At 53.0% G+C, this 21,728-nt stretch overlaps 1 protein-coding gene across 1 annotated transcript in view; it reads right to left on the reverse strand.

Annotated features, from left to right (window-relative positions):
- The window catches only part of SLC24A4 (solute carrier family 24 member 4), a 163,616-nt gene that overhangs the window by 38,023 nt on the left and 103,865 nt on the right, over nucleotides 1–21,728 (reverse strand). Inside the window, exons 3-11 of the mRNA XM_028099656.1 lie at nucleotides 19,369–19,445; nucleotides 16,214–16,288; nucleotides 13,754–13,838; nucleotides 13,136–13,239; nucleotides 12,247–12,321; nucleotides 9,119–9,144; nucleotides 7,280–7,333; nucleotides 5,605–5,747; nucleotides 1,375–1,544 (exon numbers count right to left, since the gene is read on the reverse strand). Of these exons, the coding sequence (XP_027955457.1) occupies nucleotides 1,375–1,544; nucleotides 5,605–5,747; nucleotides 7,280–7,333; nucleotides 9,119–9,144; nucleotides 12,247–12,321; nucleotides 13,136–13,239; nucleotides 13,754–13,838; nucleotides 16,214–16,288; nucleotides 19,369–19,445 (809 nt within the window). The remainder of the gene's footprint in view (nucleotides 1–1,374; nucleotides 1,545–5,604; nucleotides 5,748–7,279; nucleotides 7,334–9,118; nucleotides 9,145–12,246; nucleotides 12,322–13,135; nucleotides 13,240–13,753; nucleotides 13,839–16,213; nucleotides 16,289–19,368; nucleotides 19,446–21,728) is intronic.

The following is a 21,728-nucleotide window of genomic DNA, read 5'->3' on the forward strand; positions in this document are numbered from 1 at the left end:
ACCCAGGGTCTTAAGAAACAACTTTGAAACTGGGCATTTGGGTTTTTTTCTCCTCCTCCTCCCACTCCCATTCCCCGATGAATTTACCCCAAGATACGGCTTAGCCTCCACGCATAGCTTACCAGTTGTGTGTCACTGAAATTTGTAGAGCTGCAAGCATCCTGCCAAACATTCTCAGTTAGAGAAGCTGAGGCCCAGGAAGATTAAGCGAGTTAGTGGCTAAAGTGAGATTAAAACTCAATGTCTTCTCCTGAGCCTGGCCTCTCTGGATCCCCATGCTACCTGCCAGGGCGCTCAATCCCAGCCTGGGGGTGGGGGTGGTGGGCGGAAACAAGGTTTTTCCAGCAGCCTAAAACATCTGGGGGCAATCAATATTTTACCGGTTCATCAAAACCCCCATTATTTCCCTAGTGCATAAGGCATGACAAAGATACTATAAACCCAAATCCTTCAGAGTTGTCCCCACCCCCACTCAATGGGCACAATGATCATGCTCATGAAAAATAACGAGGATTCAGTAAAATCTCACTGATTCCTATTTTACTGGCTAGGGTCAAAAGGATTCAGAATGATGCAAAATTTGCAATGTTTCTCTTTCTTACTACACCTTCCACAGGGAGGACACATTATGTACGAAAGCAGAAATGTTCACATTATAGAACTTTTAAGCCCTGGGCGATGTCATTTCTGCATACCTCTGACGTACTAACTATGGATTATTAGTTATTAAGGTTTCAAGCCGAGAACTACCTGGGTGTGAGAATAAGGACTTAAAACTCTGAGATGCACACATGTGGCAAAGACTGGAAGAAAGCTAACCCTAACCCTGACAATTAGAGCCTGGGCACCTTTGCTATACTTTCTGGACATGAAATAACATTAAAACAGATTTTTTTTTTTTCCCAAATGAGTAAGAGGGCACAAAACTTCAAGCAGAACAGGAGGGTGCAGAGTGAAAAGGAAGTCCCCAGGGGTAAGTGACCTCTGCCAGTGTTCTTGGTTTTCTCCTAGAGCTGTTCTATCCATAGAGAACAGGTGTGTGCTCATCTTTTTTTTGGTCCTCAATAACACTGTAAAGAAACAACCCATACTTCCAACTGGCCTTTCTCCAATTAGCTTTGCTTTAGTGCCTGACAAAATTCTCAGTGGCACATCTTAGAAATTGTATTCGATTGCTCCCTGCCTTGTAACACACCTCTGGATAGGATCATGTGCTGCGCGCGGGTAACGTTTGGGCCTCCTTCCGTAAGCAGGGACAGCAATAAAGGCCAGCCCGGCCAAGGACATCCTGGTGGCCCAACAATAGGAAGCATCCTCAAAGTGCAGCAACACACCCGAGGCCACTCGCTCTCAGTGCCCTTGATACAAACTGACCTCATTAATTATGATCCTGCTGGCCATCCGCAGTCGGGTCCTGGGCCCAAACTTATTGGTGATCATGATGCGTAAGCCCGCCTCCGGGAAGCTGAACTTGGGAGGGCTGGAGCTCATGACCTCGTCCACCATCACCACTGGGTTTTTGCTGTACTGAGGCTCCTCCTTCACTATATTGGGCACAAAGCCATGATTAGTGCCGAGATCTCCCCGGGGACGACACCCCAGCGCTGGGCCAGCTGACTTCCCCTCATGCTGCAGACCTCCTGGGGCTGTGATCTTGGCTGCTGCCGGGGAGCCTGGCTGAGCCCAAGGGGACCGCCTGCCAATGGGAAGTGTTAGCCGAGGCCCCGGGGTCCCGTGCTACCGGACCACTCATGAGCAGGCGCTCCACGTCTAGCCCCTCCGCCAGGTGATGCCCCCTCTTTTGGGGGCCCATCTTGACTAAGGTCTCTCAGTTCCTCATCTGCGCCTCACTGGGAAGCCCAGCTACAATTAAGACAGGGTCCCTGCCACCTCCCAGCCCATGACTGCGAGGGGACCTTTCTTTCCCTCTGTTGACAGAGGCTCAGATAAAACTTTGGAAATTGACAAGGGCTCTCCAGGATGGAAAATGCTAGAAAGCACCAGACAGCACTGGCTCTCGGCTTCCCACCAGGCTACCTGCTCTGTTTGAACGACCATCTCCACCTGGCAGAGAAGGAGGTGTCTAACACTGCTCTCCCCGAGGCCAGCAGTGAGGGTAAAGATGACGCTCGCAGGTGCTGGACCCTTTGCTCCCCGCCGCCCCCCCCCACCCTTGAGGCTGAAGAGTAAATGTCTCCAGGCCTCAGGCCCCTTCCTCCCCACCTTCACAGACTCGCTCAGGGTGGGCATCCTCGGGGGATCTGACATCTAACTCCAGAGCCCTGGGGACACCAGGAATGGAACCACTCAGGAACACCGCACACAGAAGCAGGTGGAGTTTTCCCCTCTGGGGGGGGAGGGGAGGCTGTCAAAGCAGATAGGCCCGTCCCTCTGCACTGGTCACCAGCTCCCGGCGAGCAGCCTTTCCGGGCAGGAGTGGCCAGGAGCATACCCTCGTGCAAGTTAACGGCACCAACACGAACAAATGCACACCAGACATGCACACCCTCACCAAACAGGCAGCAAGGCTCAGCAGACAGGAGGCATGGTGGTTAGAAAGGAAGCCAGGAGGCCCATGCATTTGTCAGGGACAGACGCTAACCTCCAAGGAGGTGTGAGCGGAGGCCCTGGTTTGTTTGTTTCTGTAATGCATGGGTTATCGCTTGGATGAAAGTGGATTACTTACAGTTTAGAAGAGAAGAGTTAAGGAGACAAAGGCCGACAGAGATTTGCCAGAGGTGATTAGCGTGCGGTGGACACCCAGAGTTTGGGGCAGCATTCTTGATGGTGGCCAAGATGCCAGGGGGTTATTTGAAGGAGTTAGTAGAGGGGTTCCTGCTACTGGGGGCTTCAATGCTCAAGCCCCTGCTCGAAGCCAAAGTTGGATCCAGGGCCAAGGCAGCCTGGAAAGGTCCACGGTGAGCCTAGCCGTTAGCCCCAGTAGCCTGGGCTGTCAGGCTGTGTGCAACCAGCAAAGAGAAGCTGGACTCCCCACAGCGGTGGGAACCGGGGAGGGGGGGCGCCCTCCTCCTCTGCCCCGGGGACCTTTTCTTGGGGTACTGTGCTCTGCTTCCTTGAGCAGAACTGAAGTGTGATGTGAAAAACTTCTAAGACTTTTAGAAAAATCCAAACATCTGAACAAAGCTGGAGGATGTTATTCCTTCCCACCCTCAAAACAACAACAAAAATTGGCCCGAGAGGATTTGGTAAAAAGAACCGCATGACCTTTCAAAGAACATTTAAGTAGATAAAGGCATTTTACAAGAGTGGTAGTAACAAGGCCGAACACCTGTGAGGAGACTGGGTTGAAAATTTTGATCTGACACGGGAAACACCGAAACTGGGAACAGGCAAAGCCAGAGCTGTGTGTGCGTGGGTTCCTGACAGACGCCACCAGCTAGCAATCTTGGGCTTCCTCGGGTGGGTGGGGAGATGGGGACCCAGCTGCAGGCCGAGGAGCAGGGAGGGGAGCTCTGTATTGGAAAGATTCGTGACAACACCACCGCTAGCAGAGGCAAACTCCTGAGGCCCCCTTCTCAGTCCCTGCAGGGTTCCTGGGAGCTCCTTCCTCAGTCTATTTCTGGGGGGACAGCACCCTGCAGTGACTTACACCCAGGGCCCTCCACCAGCTGGGGCTACAAAATCCTGAGGGCCGCATCTCTGAGACTCCTACCTCTCCACTTCCAGTCCTGCAGCCTCCCCCCGCCAGACCTTTTTCTCCTTGGCCTTTATCTGAATGCCTTCTCCCTGATAAAACTTGGAGGGAGGCCTATCTTCCTCCTTTTCCTGTGTTTGCGGGGGGAGGTTGGGCAACCTGGTGTCTAATCTTCTAATTTTCTAGAAATTTTCCTGGACTTAGATATTCGGGGGAAAATAAGAGACCTGTGGGGGAGGTCCTACTGTCCTGGGTACCTAAGTTGTGGAGACAGCACCAGGACAGAGCTGTGGGAGAGGTCCCGCATGAGGCCGCTACCCACACAGCTGTACTCAAGTAAGGGATGCTTCCCATGGGACCCTGGGGGGGGGGCTTCCTCCATCGGCCACACAGGGGGTAGGTAGCTCTTGGGGCACCTGAGGAATGACCTTCTTTGCTGTGAAGGTCCTGAGGGCCCCAGAGCACTAATCTCTGGGTACAAGACTGGGCAGGACTCAGCCCCTATCCTGAGACACTGTGTGTGGGGATGTGCGGTTGGAACCTCGGGGCCACTGTTAATCTGTGGAGCTAAAATGCAAACCAGCAGCCACATCCATCCCTCCCCTCTGAGGAGGTTGTCCTGGAAACAGGCTCTCCTCTGGGGTAGGCTGCTCGGCATTTTGGCAACAGGACACATGGATACAGCCCCAGGCTCTACAAGCCTCCCTCCTCTGACCATCAGGGACCGGGGTCTGGCAGCCGGGCCGTAACCATGACTACACTGGTGCCCCCCCCCCACCCCAGTGGGTTTCTTCTTTCGGTAAGGAGAGATTCATTCCTCCCTCAAGCACCTGTGAGGGGGGTTCCCTGAGATGGGACAGAATAAACTTGCCTGACGTCCAGGGGATGAAGCCCCTACCCAGATCCACCCCAGGGTGAAGACTAGCGAGGGGCCAAGGAGAACAGATTTCAGCCCCCACGTGTCCGAGACACGAGCAAACTGGCCCCTGAGACCACCTGGGCTGTCCCAGACACCACGAAGGAGTTCAGGTCCCCGAAAGAGGACGTGGCTCGCCCAGGGCCACAGGGAGCATGGGAGAAAGACCCTCATGTGGCCCATCCACCTGTCTGCTGCTGAAGAGGCCTTTGCCAACACAGCGGGTGGAATTAGGAACAGCCCCATCTGTTTTTCCATGACCCTCAGTACGAGAACCTATTCAGGCCCTAACACTCGCTGGGGGCTTGGGTGGGGAAGAACGGAAATGTGCCCCTCTTGCTGGCAGTTTCCTACCCCACCCCCAACCAGGAATCACTGAGTAACTGGTGGGATTAAGATGCGGTTTCCAAAGCAGCAGCTGGTCCAGCCTAGCGGATTGCGGGACCTTGGCAGAGACAACACGCACTGGCTCCGCAGGCCCAGAACCCCAGCCAAGGGGGCCAAAGAAAAGCCGAGGACACAAGGCTGCAGCCCCCGGGCCAGGGCTCCCAAGCAGGGCTCTCGGGGGCCGGTCTGGGCATTCCTGCTCAGCTCCAAGGCTGCCCTCCGGGGCCTTGTCGTTCCTCTGGGTGCTGAGCCAGAGGTCTCTCCAGAACGGAGTTCTCCGCCAGAGCTGGGCCCGGCGTGTGAGAAATCACAGGGAGACCCGCGCCTACTCTGTCACCCCAAGTCCTCGGCCTCCTGCCATTGGCCTTGTACAAGGGTCAGAGAGGTAACTCACTGCGTTTCAGGGGGCACTGAGCCCAGCAGGCCAGGAGCCTTCCCGGGGAGGCTTGGGGAAAAGTCCCCAGGGCGTGACTGTTGACTCTTGGTTCTCCCTTCTACACAAATGCAAATCTGAGCCACATCTCCTGGGGGGGGGGGGCAAAGGTAAGAGAGGGACAATTTGGCGGGGGGTGGCGTGGGCAGGAAAGAGAAGGGGAGAGCGGTTTCAGTGACGTGGTTGGGGCGGCTCCTGTCTGCTCAGCCTTACCTTGCCCCAGCAATGGCATGGAGGGGTCATCAGAACTGCTATCACAGTAATCATTACCATCCTCCAGCTCACTGTTGACCGTGTTGCCATTGGCAACGGCCTTTTGTTTGATGGTGAAAAAGGCCTGCATCTTCACATTGTACCTGCAAGTGAAGGCTGGAGGTCAGAGCTGTGGGAGACACCTGGCCGTAGTGGGCAGGTTATCCCCACCCCCCAGCCCGTGCACACACAGGCAGAAGACCCTGGGAGTGGCCCGTGGAGCTGACAGTCCCCTGACAGGACCCCGAGAACTTCGTGCGGGGGGGTGGGGGGGGGCATAAGGAACCTCTGGTCCAAGAGCACGACCCATGCCTACTTATGCCCGTCCCAAGCCTGTCCTCATAAAGGAACTTCAGGCCAGCGTCAAGGGCAGGCTCCAAAGAGGTGACACCAAGCTGGTCCTCCCTCCCACAGCTGCAGGTCCTGCCCCCGGGGGCTGCCCGGCGGGCCATGCCTGCACCCCTCATAGCCAGGCGCACCCCCCAGCCCCCAGTAAAGATACCATCTCCAGCTTTGACCCCAGGCCACCCGCCTCACTGAAAGAGCGGTTCACGTGAGGACAAGTCTCCTGCCCTTGGACAGGTGATCACCCATTTTCACAAAATACTATAAACATTTGATATCAACGTGGGACTTCACAGAGTTTCCTCAAACTCAGTGTTGCTTTTAACTCTTTCTGGGGATGTGGACAAGAAGACAAAACCTGAAGAGGACTCAGCTCAAGGGAGCATTTTTCTTTCTTTCTTTTTTTTTTTTAACGTGGAAAAACTGGGGGGACATAAAATTTGCTATTTTAACTCTTTTTCATTTTTAAGTGTCTAATTCACTGACATTAATCACAGTTCCAGAACGTGTCAGGTGACCGTCAGCATTATTTACTGTCAGGTTGCGGCATCGAGAACAATTCTGTGTGCCCATTCATCAATTAACCAGTGATCGGCCCCTCCCCCACACCCCCCGGTAATCTCTAACTTACTATCTCTATGGATTGGACTCTGCTGGCTACCTCGCCTAAGTGGAATCACACCATCTTTGTCCTTTTGTGACTGGCTCCCTTCACTTAGGGTGTTTGCAAGGCTCATCCCTGTTGTAGCACATGACAGAATTCCCTTCCTTTTTTAGGGCTGAATAATATTCCTCACGGGCTCTTTTGAGATCACGCTCACCCAGGCAGTTTTGGAATTGCTGCTTGGGTGCACACCCCTGACACACCATCTGCACCTTCCTTCCTTCGTGACGCCCCCTGCAGGTGGCATTGTACGAAGCCTGGCACAGAAGTGAGGCAGCCTGGCTCTTTGAGAAGAGCAGTATTACATGATCGGGAGAGTTACAGTGCCAGTGAGAAAGGGCGGTCACCCAGGGCAGGGAGGAGCCACGGGGAAAGACGTCTTGCTTGCCATCCGTCTTGGAGGAGCCTCATTCTCCACCCACCAGCCCTGCCTCCCCTGGTCTGGACAGCACCCCCCAAACAGTGTCTGAGCACCCCAGCAGGTACCCCCCCAGAGAACCGGAGCTGGCTGGAATAGATGACAGCTGGTCTGTCATCAATTTTGTCTGGGCTCTAACAAAAGGCTAGAGCAGGAAGGGGAATGAGGCGTCAGACTGCCCAGCGGGATAAGAGAAAAAAGCTACTTACTTCATGATCAGAATGTAAAACGCATACAAGATGATGAGCACCAGTCCTTCCCACCTCAAAGAGAGAACGGAGACTGTGGTTAGGGCTGGGGGTGCCTGGGGCCTGGGACTGACGGCTAGGCAGCAGGGAACAGGGCAGGAGGTCCTTTGACCCTCCCTGGCCCCGGTGCCAGGCATGTAGGGGAGCCCCCCCCGCCCCAGCCTGTGGCCATCTGCCATCTGAAGCCCTCCTGGGGACAGAGAAGGTAAGGGTGGGTTCTTCTCAGTGACAGGGGATCTGCAGGGCTCAGGCAGCATTCCCACCGGTATCTAGAAAACAGAAGGACCAGGACCACCCCATCCCAGGATCCACAGAGGGGAGTGACCTGGAGTCATACCAAATTGGTCCTAAGAGACCTGTAAGCTCACCCGAGATTCTGGCCCGGGACCAGAAAGGCTGTGGGTACAGGTGGGAAGGGGCCGAAGAACTGTCTGGAGAAAGGGGCCAGCACAGAAGCCTGCAGGGCTGAGCGCTGGGGCAGGGCGGGGCGGGGGCCTTCCTGGGATGCACATCTGGCTGTCCAGCAGATGAGGTGCCCAACCCCCCACGCGGCCAGGATCTTTGCAGCTCTGACCACAAGCCTCTGAGGAGCCACCCAGCTTAATGTGGTTATCCGACAAACGTGTGCTGAAGGCCTACTAGGTGCCAGGCATAAGCTACGGTTGTTTCGGGAACTCTCCCTCTGCCGACAGAGCCTGCAGCCCAGCAGAGCTACGGAGAGACTTATAGATGGCCCCGCTACCACCACCCCCACTCCACCTAGGAAAAGGAGACCCCCGATGAGGAGAGGCTCCCTGGCTCACATGGTGGGTTAGGGGCCGGGGAGCGGGGGGGGGGGGGCCGAAAGCAGGTTTCTCTGGGCCCATAGCACCTGGCTGCTCAGCAAGGCCTCTTGAGCCCATTCCCACAAATAGACACCGATGGGATGCAGACTGAATCGCTGTCATGAAGAGAACATTTCTATGGCCTATGGATGTCTGACACACGTATACAGTGAATACACCCACCTTTCAAGTTTCTGCTTTATGTATCTTAATTAAGGAATCATTTCCTATCTTAAGGTCATAAAGGTGAGTCCTGACATTTTATTCTATTTTGTTTAACTTTGCTTTTTACAGTGAAAGCTTTAGTGCTTTTTAAAAAGATTTTATTTGAGAGAGAGAGAGAGAGAGAGAGAGAGCAAGCACGAGTGTGGGAAAGAGGGAGAGAGAGAAGAGACTCCCCATTGCGCAGGAAGCCAACACGTGACTCGATCCTGGGACCCTGAGATCATGACCTGACCTGAAGACAGATACTTAACCAACTGAGCCACCCCGGCGCCCCTACAGTGAGATCTTTAATTCATCTGGATTCTCTTCTTGTATAAGGTGTGAGGAAGGGATCTGATGTTATTTTGTTCTGTATAGGTCCCTAGTTTCTCCAGCAGTATCTGAGACCCTCTCCCTAACTCACTGCCTGTCGTGACACCTGTCATATCCCCCGGCCAAGAAATGGGCCCATGACTGGGTTCTTGGTTCCACAGTCCATTTTGGCCTATGTTTAGCCCAGTGGGAAAATGCCATACCGTTTTCATTACTTTAGCTTTATAATACATTTTGTTATTTGGTAGAGCAGGAACACTGAGGGAAACAATCTTTGTCACTTTGAAAGGATAAAGGTGTGTTTGCTTAGCATGATGCTTTTTACTTTCACAAGTGCATAAGCTCATGTTTGTAAAAATAATCTCAAAGAAGATTCAACGAACCCAAAGAGGAAGGACAGGACCAAAAAAGGAACAAGAAATAGACGTTTAAAACTTACCACACAATTTCTTCATCATATATGAACTGGAAGGCAAAAGAAACAAAGGGTGGGGGACATATTGATTCCAAAAGAACACACACAGACCCTTAAGCACTCAGAGCTCACACACAGTGCCTTGTTATTTTTACACAAAGCTGGGCTCCTCTCTCCATTTCTGGGTTTCTCAGCAGCAGGTGACCTTTCCTTAGTCGAAACCCATCCCAGCAGATGCTACTGTGTGTGGCTCCAGGTTAGTGTGGGCCTCCCAAGAGAAATGGCCCATGCTTCATTACACTCCGGGTCACAGATGGGGCCAGCCTGGCAGGTGCCTGCCGTCAGTAAGGGGACAGACTTGCTGAAATCAACACTCTTAAAAACTGAAAGACACCCACCTGTCTGTCTCCCTACAGTATCTACCTATCTAAGGTACTCGTTCGTATATATGGGAGGGAAGGGATATTATTCCCCCCCCCTTTTTTTTAAAGATTTTATTTATTTGAGAGAGAGTTAGAGTATGAGCAGGGGGGAGGGGCAGAAGGAGAAGCAGACTGCCCACTGAGCAGAGAGTCCAACTCAAGGCTCGATCCCAGGACCCTGGGATCATGATCTGACCTGAAGGCAGACGCTTAACTGACTGAGCCACCCAGGTGCTCCAAGGATATTATTTTCTTTAAATAGAGAGTAACCTCTTTGGAGATTCTAAGGGCAAAGGACCCACTTGTACTATTTGAAGGGAGCCCCAGGCTGATGGTGGGGATGCACGGTTTCTGCGGAGGGCACAGACATTGCCCCACAACCTCACCCAGCATCCTGGGCACAGACACAGATGAATAATGCCCCTGTGGTCCAGGGGAGGAGTCCTGGGAGCACCACCCACCAGGCCCAGTGTGGACAGGAAGGTAGAAGGCTACACCCACCAACGGGATCTTGGAGGCCAAGGGGCCCAGCACAGGATGCAAGGAGAAGCCAGGGGACCCACAATGCCCCTCTCCTGGCTGTCATGGCAGGCGGCACACATGGGAGCTGCCGTGGGGAGGCCACTTCCAAGAGGGGTCATCTTGGCTGGGCATCACCGTGAGGCTCCCCAAACTCCAGGCTCTGGGGAAGTAGCACTCAACAGAGAGGTGCCCAGTGGCCCCCTTAGGGAACGTGAGAGGACATTTGAGGGGGACATTCTTTTTTTAAAGATTTTATTTATTTATTTGACAGAGAGAGACAGCGAGAGCAGGAACACAAGCAGGGGGAGTGGGAGAGGGAGAAGCAGGCTTCCCGCTGAGCAGGGAGCCCGATGTGGGACTCGATCCCAGGACCCTGGGATCATGACCTGAGCCAAAGGCAGACGCTTAATGACTGAGCCACCCAGACACCCATGAGGGGGACATTTTTAGTTCATACAGCCCAGTGGAGGGCTACTGGCATTTAGAGGCAGGGATGGCCAAGTGCTAACCAACCTAGAACATGTGAAATACGTCTATCAGAAGGTTTTCCCACATGTGGCACACATCTTATTTAAATGTCTAGCTAAATATTCAGGCAAGTGGTGGGGGGGTGGGGAGGAGGGAGACCTGAGCCCAAAACTTAACTCCATGGTACAAATCAAAGTACCTTTACACAGTTTTAATAAATATGTAATTCTCCAGTGAGGTAGCTATCATGCAAATGGAGGGGCAGGTGGACTTGGCTCTGCCTAGCAGTTTATCAGGAGTCATTCATAATTTTGGAAAATCATGTCATCAATGTCGGCACCACTCACGGGATCCAAGGTGCCTGCCCAGCACCCGGCCTTCAGTCTGTGCAGGTAGATTTCAGGCTCAGAGATTTTTCCATATGGGGGCAACGGGTTACATCATCTGGGGTTCTAGCATCTTCTTGCCAAAACATTTACACACTGAAAAATGTATTCTTTTATTATAAGTGACTTTTGTCTTTGACAGTTTGGGCATCATATTGATTCTTTTTTTTTTTTTGAAACCATGTACAGGTAAATTATTTTATCTATAACTTTCGTTTTCAGGGTTGTGGTAGGCAGGGGTCCCAGTGGTCTCAAATGGTCCCAGTAACCCTCTGCCTGACATTCATGCCACTGCACCTCTATCTATGGCCTGGACCTAGGGACTGGCTTCTAACAAACAGAATATGGCAAAAGTGATGGGTTATCGCCTCCAAGATTAGGTTACAGACTCGCTTCCACCCTGGCACCTTCTCACCCTTGCTCTGAGGGAAGCCAGTTAGCACGGTGAGCTCTGTACTGAGGAGCAGCCGGCCAGGAAGGATTGGAGGGGGCCTATCTGCAGCCCCACCAGGGATTCCCCAAAGCGGATCCTCTCCCAGGGAGTTGTATACCCTGGCCAACATCTGTGAGAAGCCCTGAAGCAGAGGACGCAGGTAAGCCACCCCCAGATTCTGATCCATAGACAACAAGAGCGAGAAATACTTGCTAGTTCAGGCCGCTGAGTTTGGGGGAAATTTGGTACGCAGCAATAGAGAATTCACACAAAGGATGGGACTGCCCTATACAGTTGACTCTAGATCTTGTAAGGTTGAGAACTGTCTCTCTGGGGCACATTCCAGAAAATCTGGACACACCATGTGCATCTGCCCTCATGCCACCGCTTGAATTGAAACGGCTCTCCTGTGCACGGCCCACTCCTCGGCAGTAGCCTGCGTCATATGCTTCATGTGCCATGATGTCACCCTAGCCCTCGGGGCAACGCAGGAGTAACCCCCCCCTTTCTCCCCTCCGTACTAACGGACCCTAGAAATCCCTGTTCCAGCTCTTCTGCCTTTCTCCTGTTCCCCCAGGTGCCCACAATGCCTGCCTCTAACCAGCCTCTCTCTCTCCTGCTCTGCAGTAAGCAGTGAACCCAGAAACTCTGATTCTCAGGCATCGGGCTCTAAGTGAGGCTCTGAGGGCCCCTGAGGAGCAAAGTGCTTGAACTTAACCGCTCGGACCATGTGACACATGCTTTGACGTTTCCAAGGCCTTTTTGAATTCAAGGTGGTCCCTGGATTTGCTCCATAACCAGGGTGTCAAGTGAGGTTTTCAGGCAGGGGAGGCACGGTGGCAAGGGGATGGATCAATTATGGCGCCGGGGACAGAGACAGGCAGGGGTCCTGTGCCTGCACACGGGCAGGGGGTAACTCACAGCAATGAGCACGATGACAGACAGGGTGTAGTACACGGAGTCTCGGCACACAGCCCACCACGTCAGACGGACCACCTGCCAAGCAAAGGGCTGTCAGCTGCTGCTGGTTGGGGAGACTGGGGTGGGGGGTGGTGCGGGGAGTGGCTTTCTCGCCACCCCCCGAGCCCTGCAGGTGCAGGGATGTGCCCATGGAGCTCCTCCTAACTGTGCCACCAGAAACAAATCTTTCCTGGCTGCTCAAGGCCGCCCAGTGTTCTTCACTATATTTGGGGAACAGAACAAAAGTACAGAATGTTTGTAAGTGATGGCCAAGCTCCTTCAAGGTAACATCTGAGGTCTCACAGCAGAAGCCCAGGGTCAAGGCAGAGGCCAGAAGTACTGGCTTTCCCCCTGATGCTGGAAGCTTCTGGTGCTAAACTAGCTGCCCACCTCTACCTCCCTTGGCCAGGTAGGGCCTACTCATGAGCCTCACTCTCTGGGGGCGAGTCTAATGCCCCCACGGCCCTGACGACCAGGAAGATGCTGATGGGGTATCAGCAACAGGTCAGCTTCATGCTCCTTGCTAAGGAGGCCAAAGGCAGGCCGCAGATATTTCCAGAACCTAGCTCAGGGTCAGGGTTACAGGAGGCGCCTCTCAAAGATCTACTGCTACCGAGTGAACGTTCACCCTCGGCCCGGACAGCAGAGCTGACACGGTCCTGCCCTCGGATCCACTGGTGCGGGATGTGGAAGGAACGTCAGACACCACTTGTACCCGTGAGGACCTGGGCTTGGAGGGGAAAGCTGACTTGCTCAGCCTCGGTCAGTCAAGGGCGCATCTAAGGGGAGGCCCTGGGTTCCCCCACTGCTGTCCCTTAGGTCACTCTATGAAGGGAGACAAACCACTGACCTGCCCCGCAAATAATCCACAAACGCCAATTATGCACAAGATGTTGAACACAGCAGAGCCCACGATGGTTCCAACCCCAACATCTCCGTGGGTGATGAACACGCCTGGAACAGGAAAGGTGGAAATCCTCCTGGGCCGGCCCCGGCCCTGCCCCCGCCCCAGGCTGCTGCGAGGTCTGTGTCCCCAGCCCCATGGATGGAGGGAGTTGTTCTCACCACCACACTGCCTGTGGGGCTGAGGGGGATGGCAAAACCAGAGAGGAGACAGTGTCCTGGGGACCAGCGACTCCACTCCCCGTTATTTTTTTAATAGCTTTATCGAGATATAATTCACATGCCATAAACTCACCCATTTGAAGTATATAATCCAGTTTTTTGGTATAGTCCCAGAATTGTGCAACCGTCCCGCAATCTAATTTTAGAACATTATCACCCCCAAAAGGAACCCTCTACCCACCCACTCTTCGCTCCACCACATGCCCCAGGGAACCGCTACTTTCTGTCTCCCCAGCTCTCCCGTTCTACAGTTGAGAAAACAGAGGCTCTGAGCTGACAAATGCCCTCACTGGTCAGGTGAGGGGGTCTAGACCCTGGGTCCCTGGCCGGTGGGATTTCTTACCAATAACGGAGGCAAACAGCTCAGGTGTCGAGCTTCCCGCAGCCATGAAAGTGGCTCCAGCGACGTCTTCACTCAGATGGAGCTTCTGAAATGGAAGTGACCACAGACACTCAGGCTGGGAGGTGGGGACAGCGGACACTCCTGTGGCCCCTGAAAGCGTGGGGAAACTGCTGTGGCCAGAGTCCCGCGCCTGAGTGGGCTGTGTCGCCCCCCGGCACCCCGAGCACACACCTCCCGCTACACGGTCAGCCACCCCACCCGGAGTCCCCTGTCGCCTTCCCCTGTCGGTTTCTGCTCACTCTCCAAGCCCCTAAATGAGGTCTCCTCTCTAGGGGTACACCCAGAGCCACGTGTCCCCAGTCTGGTCCTCCAATTAACGAAACACCGATCACCCAATGAGGGTCTGAGGATTATGCCCTTGCCTTCCCCACCAGACCATGAAGACAAGGGTGGTCTTTTTTTCAGCCTTGGGTTGCCAGCGCCTAACACAGAGTCTGGTACACAGTGGTGCTCAGCAGGGAGCCACCTCCAGGGCCCACCGCAGACCTTGGGTACCATGCAGATTTCTCCACCTGCAGACTTCTCCAGGAACCTGGAGGTCCCAGAAGCACAGTCTGGCCCTTGCATTCCAGAAGGCCTTCTCCATGGCAGGCCCAAAGCACGGCTGCTCATGGAGACAAAGACCGAGACACCCTATATCCGGGGATGAGGCAGCATGAGGTAGGGCTGGAGCTCTGTCAAGACACACTCTGCTGGGCAAGGCCGTGCTCCAGCCACAGAGGCCAATCCTCTGATCAAGAATGTGGTGCCGGGGGCTTTGGATGTTGGGAGAAACCACGAAGATTCTGGGTCTCCCTGAACACCAACTTGAAGGCACCTACTCCGTGGTGCTCAGAAGGCGTCTGGGCAGGGCTCGGTCTCCTCCCGCATCCACCTTCCAAAGTACCCTGGGCAGCCCGGGGTTAGCACAACCTCCCTGCTGACCTTGCTATAGGAAGGGGTCCCTCGGAGGGGTCGGAGCTCTGGACTTCTGTCAAGCACTTGACCCCCCCAGGGCAGAAGCCCGGCCACCCTAACATCATCAACCAGGAGAGGGTTCCACAGAAGATGATCTGCCATCAAAGCATCTCCAGTATCTTCTAGCACAATACAACCCATGCTACATCCTGTTCTGCCTTTGCCTGGGCTACTCCTTCCTCCTGGAACGCCCTGCCCTGCCCTCTCTGCTTGGAGAAATCTTCACCACTTCGCAAGCTTGGACCAAATACCACTTCCTCCATGAAGCCCTCCTAGGCTTCTCCCCAAGAGAGACATTGCATCCCTCCTTTAGGTTTTTCAGTCCTTTGATGGCTCTCACTGAGCCCCTTGGTGGATTTGCCCATAGAGCCAGGAAAATCCCCCTCCCTCACGTCTGTGTCCTTACAGAGACAGGTAACCTGGAGGGGCACTTCCACTGGGCACTGTCCTGTGCACTGGTCACCCATCCCCAGAGGACGTTTCCTGATTCTCTCCTTAGGCTCCTTCCCCGGCTCAACTCGCTCACTGACCCACCTTTCGGTCTGAGCCGGGTGACAGGTGGAGAGGTGAGCAAGGGGAGACCGGGGGAGGGGAAGGCCTTTGCACACCTCTGTCACATTCCCTCACCCTTCAGGAGGCCCAGGTCAAAAAGGCCCTCTTCTGTGCTTAGCAGCATGGAAGCACCTGTCCTAACCAGCTCTGTCTCTGGCTGCAGATGTCACAACAACATGGCCTCAAACGGCTGACAGACTTCACAGGGACAAAGTGCGCCAAAGCCCAGAGCCATCTGCACATAGCAGGTGCTGGACACAGAGGTAGTTTTCCTTCCTTGGTTAGAAGCCAAGGGTAAGGCAGAGCAGAGAGACACACTGGAGCCTTTTTTTAAAAGATTTTATTTTTAAGTAATCTCTACACTCAACGTGGGGCTCGAACCCACAACCCCGAGAACTAAGAGTCACATGCTCTACCAACTGAGCTGGCCAAGCGCCCCAGCACTGGAATCTGGCATGTGAGGAGAGAGAAGACAAGAAAGTCAAAAGTCCACAAAACAATTAGAAGGAGAAAATGTCAGCCTGCAAACATTGGACAAAAGGGAATATATTCCCTGCTCAGCCTTGGCACCCTCCCCCAAGACATGGCTCCCCACCTGGTACGTGCCACCTGCAGCTTTAGGAAGCCAGAGGTTCTGGGCGCCGACTGCCCATCAGGAGCTTTTCTTCTGCCAAATCGGGGAGAGGACACCCTCTGCCAACTCTACTCTGGGGCTTTCAAAGCCAGGCTTTGCCGTGGCCACACTAAGCGTGTGGCCAATCTTCACCACCAGAGTGCTCCCTGCTCGGTCCTTCTTGGTCTGGCCCTGAAGTGTCCCATGTCCTAGGTCGCCCCAGGTCCCCTGCCTCCCTGCCCGGCTTTGCTGTGGGATCCCAAGTCCCCTCTACATACCTCGCAGATCTTCTCTAGAGACGGAACAAAGAAGTCATCGCAGACTATGGCCAAGGCGTAGAACATGTATAGAGCCTGAGGAGGAAATGGGGGAGATCGTCAGCGAAGGCACCTGCTGCCGAGGAGGCATGGCCGGCCAGCTGTCGCGCCCCAAACCGGGCAGCCATCACCTGGCCAAGGCAGAGGCTAGATGCAGAGAGAGAGAGAGAGAGAGAGAGAGAGAGAGAGAGAGACAGAGACAGAGGAAAATTCCAACACCAGAGAGATTTGCTCCCTCAATCCCCTCACGAGCAGACGGGGAAACTGAGTCCCAGGGAGGGGAAATAACGTGCTGGGCAGCAAAGGGGATGAGAGCTCAGGCCACATGGTCTTTGCTCCGTCCTCTCTTTGTAAAGCACCAGCTCTCTCCCCGGCACCAGAGTCTGCTCTTGAAAGGCCAGATCTAACACTCAGGGCTAAGAAGGAAAGCATTTAGAATCACCATTTTAAGAGTTTAAAATGAAAACAAGCCTGATCTTCCCCCTTCATTTTTCGCGAAGGCACCATTTCCTTCTTACCACCCGGCCACCCCCTGCTGGAATGAATGGCAGCTGGAGAGCCAGCAATTTCTGGGATGCTACCTAATGTTGGCAAAGGTTAAAATACACAAGCCATTCACACACAGAGGTTCATGGAACGAAGAGTCCAGATTCTAATGCTGATTCTAGGACGGATTTGCCACGTGACTTTGGGTAAGTCACATCTCCAGGGCTCAGTCTCTTCATCTGTCTGATGACAGAGTAAGAACAGATCAGTAGTTTTCAAATGGTTTTATATACAGAACCCCTCCCTGTCCTGTTCATCCAACGTGGTTTCACTGAGCTCATCCTATGGGCCAGGCGCTATTCTAGGCATCAGGGATTCATGGCTAACCCGCCAGGAAATGCCTCTGCATCCTGTAACTGACCTTAGTGGGGCAAATAGGCAAATAACGTGTAACTGTTGGGGAAAGGCCAGTGCAAAGGTCCTGAGGTAGGAGTGTGCTTGATGCCCATGAGCAACGGCAAGGTCACTAATGCAGGGAGACCAGAGTGAGACTGAAGTGGAAAACAGAGTATATGAGGTTGGAGGGACGGGCCAGGCCAAGGGCCCATGGACAGATGGGACTTTGTGTGCTAAATGCCGAGGGAAGCATTTCTTTCTTCAAAGACAAAGTGATATGGATGCTCTGTTCACAAAAATGGGAAGGGCTGGGTTGCTTCAGCAAAAGCAATTGTGAAGTTGTTGGAGTAGCACACTAATGAATTGTGATTAAATAAACTGGAAGATATATCAGCTGTGGCCAAGGCCTCTAAGGCAGGTGTCTACTGCAGTCCAGGCATGGCTGTCCCTGGATCTGACTCATTACCTATTTTTTTTTTTGCGGGGGGGGTAGCGGGCAGGGAAGCAAAAAGAAACAAATACTGGGGGTTCTGGGTGGAGGGGAGAGAGATCCTGCTATAAAAATTTTAGGATATAGACTTGAATTCACACCCCCAGAAGCTCCCCCAACATCATCTTCTAGGCAAAGGGAGGCTTCTTGATGGCCTCGGAAACACTTGAGAGAAAAGGAGGCCAAGATGGTCCCACAGTGCTCTGGCCGGGCAACTGAGAAGCTTCCTAGCGCTGCAGACAAAAACTGGCTCCAAAGCTTGAGCCTTTTCTTGCTCTTAAAGAAGGGGTCGTCAAAGTTTTTCTGGAATGGTCAGATAGTAAATATTTCAGTCTTGACAGGTCACACGGTCTCTGCCACAATGACTCTGCAGCTCTAGAAGAGAACATGGAGTGGGTGTGGCTGCGTTCCAATAAAACTTTATTTATAAAATCAGGAGGTGGGCTAGATTTGGCCCTCTAGGCATCGTTTGGCTAATGTCAGCTCTAAAGGGCTCCGGCAAAATTCCTGAGGTGTCCTCAGGTTCAGGAGAAAAGGTTTTGTCTTGGGAAAGTCAAGCAACGTCAAGACTTTCCCAAAGCAGAGCACCAGAACTATGGGATTAATTCGCCAAACCCACACCCTCTTAGTGAAAGAGGAGGGCGTGGGAAAGCCAGAGGAGCTAGGAAGGTAATAACTCTATCACAGAAATACACAGGCCTGTCACTCAATATTTGCCTACAACCTTCATTTTCATTAATGGTTTATCCTGTTAATTAAAACTTCACTCATTCATCATTCTCAGGGGGCTACTATCTCTGTGAGAATCCGAGCTTTCACTTTCTGAATTATCTCTTGCAAAGACTAATCCTTGGTGGGGCTTATAGAAGCAAATGGTGCTGGGTGGTTGGGGAACCTAATTAGAGGAAAATTTGTCGTGTCCCAAGTAGAAAAGCAAATCACGAGCACTTTGTTGCTCCACACCACACAATAGGGCTGGCAAACTTTTTCTGCAAAGGGACAGATGGTAAATATTTTTGGCTCTGTGGACCACATCACCGCCTTACAACTACTTTGGGACTGAAGCACAAAAGCAGCCTCAGAGAACACAGAAATGATGGGGACGGCTGTGTTCCAATAAAACTTTATTTACAAACACCAGCAGTGGCTTCAGGCTGCAGTTTGCTTACTGCTGACAGAGAAGAGCAACTTTTGCCTATAATTTAGGTTTGGACCCACTATTTCTTTTTGAACTGGTATTCGAATTCCACCTTTTGTCCACCAAGGCTCATCTGAAGACAGGGAAATTTGAGAAGGAGTGCACCAAAGTTTTAAACTATAGTTATGTCAAGGTGGTGAGATTTGGGGTGGGGGTGGGGGACCATGGGAATCATGACAGCAAGCACGCAAAGAGCACTTCTTACGTGTTGTGCAACGTCTGGTGCACTTTACTCACATTCACACCTGTTCACACATCTGGGAAAGATGCTGTCACTCCCTTTTTATGAAAGCAGAAAATGGGGCCCAGGAAGACTTGAAGTCTTGTCTTGGCTCTTGGGGTCACTTGCTGTGCAACACGGAGCCATTCACCCGACATCTTTAAGATTCTGGGTTTTTGGTGGTTAAAATGGGTCCAGCACTATTCTCCCAGGTACCGTCTTATGAGGATGGGGCATCGTTGACACATTATGGCTCGACCATGCTCTGCAGACACACTTCGCCTGCCTGTGGTGTAGGAACAGCCCATCCCGCCCGGGCCACTTACACCGAGGATATGCAGCAGGACGGCTCCATGTTGTCGCTCCTTGTTGGAGAACAGGTCTGTGGGGAACTCGTGAATCGCTGGAAGACAAGAGGACACGGCAGGGTGTGAGTTGCCAGCGGGCCTTGTGATGGCCCCACTGGCAGTGTGAGTCCCCTGTGGACTGTAGAACTTGCTAGGCTTTGGACTGCCCTGGGAGGGGGCCGGCCAGCTACCGCTCTGGAGCTCATGGCACGCCCACGCCCTCCAGAAAACACCACTGAGTACTGGGTTATCCACAGACGTTCTAGAAACTTGGGGTTGATCAAATTTAACATCTCCCTTGCAATTTTTTTTAAAGTATCGAAACACTTCCTACCCCCTAGGATGGCAAAGAGAAATAATAACAAATATTAGCAAGGACATAGAGAGGTTGGAGCCCTCACAACTGGCCAGGGGGTACAGCTGCTGTGGAAAGACAGTCTGGAAACTCCTCAAAAGGTGAAACATCGAGTTACCACACGACACAGCGAGTCTAATCCCAAGTATCTGCCCGAGAGAAGTGAGAACACGTCCACACAAAACTTGCACGGGGATGTTCATGGCAGTATTATTTACAAGTGCCAAAATATGGAAACAACCCAAACACCCACCAATGAATGAGTGGATAAATAAAACGTGGTCTAGCCATACAAGGGACTATTTGGCCACACAAAGACAAAACACGGACACATGCTACAACACGGAGGGACCCTTGTGGAGGAAAAGACGATGCTGAGAGGAACCCGTCACTCAGGGCCACATAAAGATTCCATTAATATAAAATTCCAGGAGAGGCAAATCTAGAGAGACAGAGGTGCAGATTAGTGGTTGCCTAGGGCTGGAAGGCAGGACGGTTTGGGCGATAAGTTAAAGGGTGCAGGGTTTCTTCCGGGGTTCATGAAATCGTTCTAAAATTGTGGTGATGTTTGCACAACTATGAACATGCTAAGAGCCGCCCGGTTATATACCTTAAATAGATGAACTGTATGGCATGTGAATTCTACCTCAGTAAAGATGTTACTGGAGGAAAAAAAAAAAAAAGTAAAAAACACGTCAAAATACACCAAAGAGAGAAATCAGGGGATGGTTCCTCACTTTGTCAAAGGATTCTGATCACATTCCCAGCAGAGAGCTGGGAGTCCCAGGTGGCTTCAACGCCTACTTGGATCTATTACAAACGCAGTCCCTGTCGACAGTCAGGCTGAGGCTGGAGACAGTCAGTCCCACTCGGGAGGGCAGGCTCTCCGCGATCACACTGCCACGAGGTTCAGATCCTCCCTCGAACGTTTGCAGCCGTGTCTACAGGGACAGTTCCTTAACCCCTGTGTACCTCAGTTTCATCATCAGTAAAATGGTGAGACTGACTTTAATAACATGCCTTACTTTTTTTTTTGAGAGAGAATCTTTTTTTTTTTTTTTAAAGATTTATTTATTTGAGAGAGTGAGAATGAGAGAGAGAGAGAGAGAGAGAGAGAGAGTGAGAGAGTACATGAGAGCGGGGAGGGTCAGAGGGAGAAGCAGGCCCCTCGCTGAGCAGGGAGCCCGATGCGGGACTCGATCCCGGGACTCCAGGATCATGACCTGAGCCGAAGGCAGTCGCTTAACCAACTGAGCCACCCAGGCTCCCCATGCCTTACTTTTTAAAGCATTTCCAGCCTGTGGTGAATTTCAAACGTGCCCTCCCAGGATTCTGGGATAGGATTCCCTTGCCACCGCTAGGTCAGAATTGAGAAGCAGGTTCATCCCCTCACAGCAGAGTAATTTCTGGTCCCCTGTGCACCCCCCAGAGCTCAGGGACAGGTGTTCTCCGGCAAAGCACTTTCAGCTTCTCCCAGGCCCACCGGCCCCTCCTCTCGACCTCTCCTCCTGCCCATGATGGATCTGTCATTCCAGATGGGGAAGCCAAGATCCCCAAAGAGGTCAAGTGACATCGACCGTGCTGGGGATGGCAATGTTGGCACGAGGAGGAAAAACTCTTGTCCCCCAGCTGGGTGCACTCCCCGTGGGACCACACACATAGGGAACACCATCAATGGGAGTCAGGCTCCGGGTGAGCCTCGGAGCCGGACCCCAGGCTGAGGCGCAGCAAGGTAGGGAATGAGGGCTGAGAGCATCGGCCCCTGTCCCCTGATACGCGGGATCCCTCAGGCACCAAGTGTGCCGCCACTGGCATTCCGCCGTCTTGGGTCATCGAGGACCATGTCACAGTCCCTCCGTTGGCCCCCAGAAGGCCCCTGTTGGGCTGTTACCACCCACCACTCCTGTTATGGGCTCTCATCATCCTGGATGGTGGATGGCCCTGTGACGTGCAGAGCTTTGTGTGTTAGGAATCAAACACGGCT

The sequence above is a fragment of the Eumetopias jubatus genome, unplaced genomic scaffold (genome assembly GCF_037043125.1).
Source record: "Eumetopias jubatus isolate StellerSeaLion01/CBP00866 unplaced genomic scaffold, mEumJub1_p1.0 scaffold_7, whole genome shotgun sequence".
Taxonomy (NCBI): domain Eukaryota; kingdom Metazoa; phylum Chordata; class Mammalia; order Carnivora; family Otariidae; genus Eumetopias; species Eumetopias jubatus.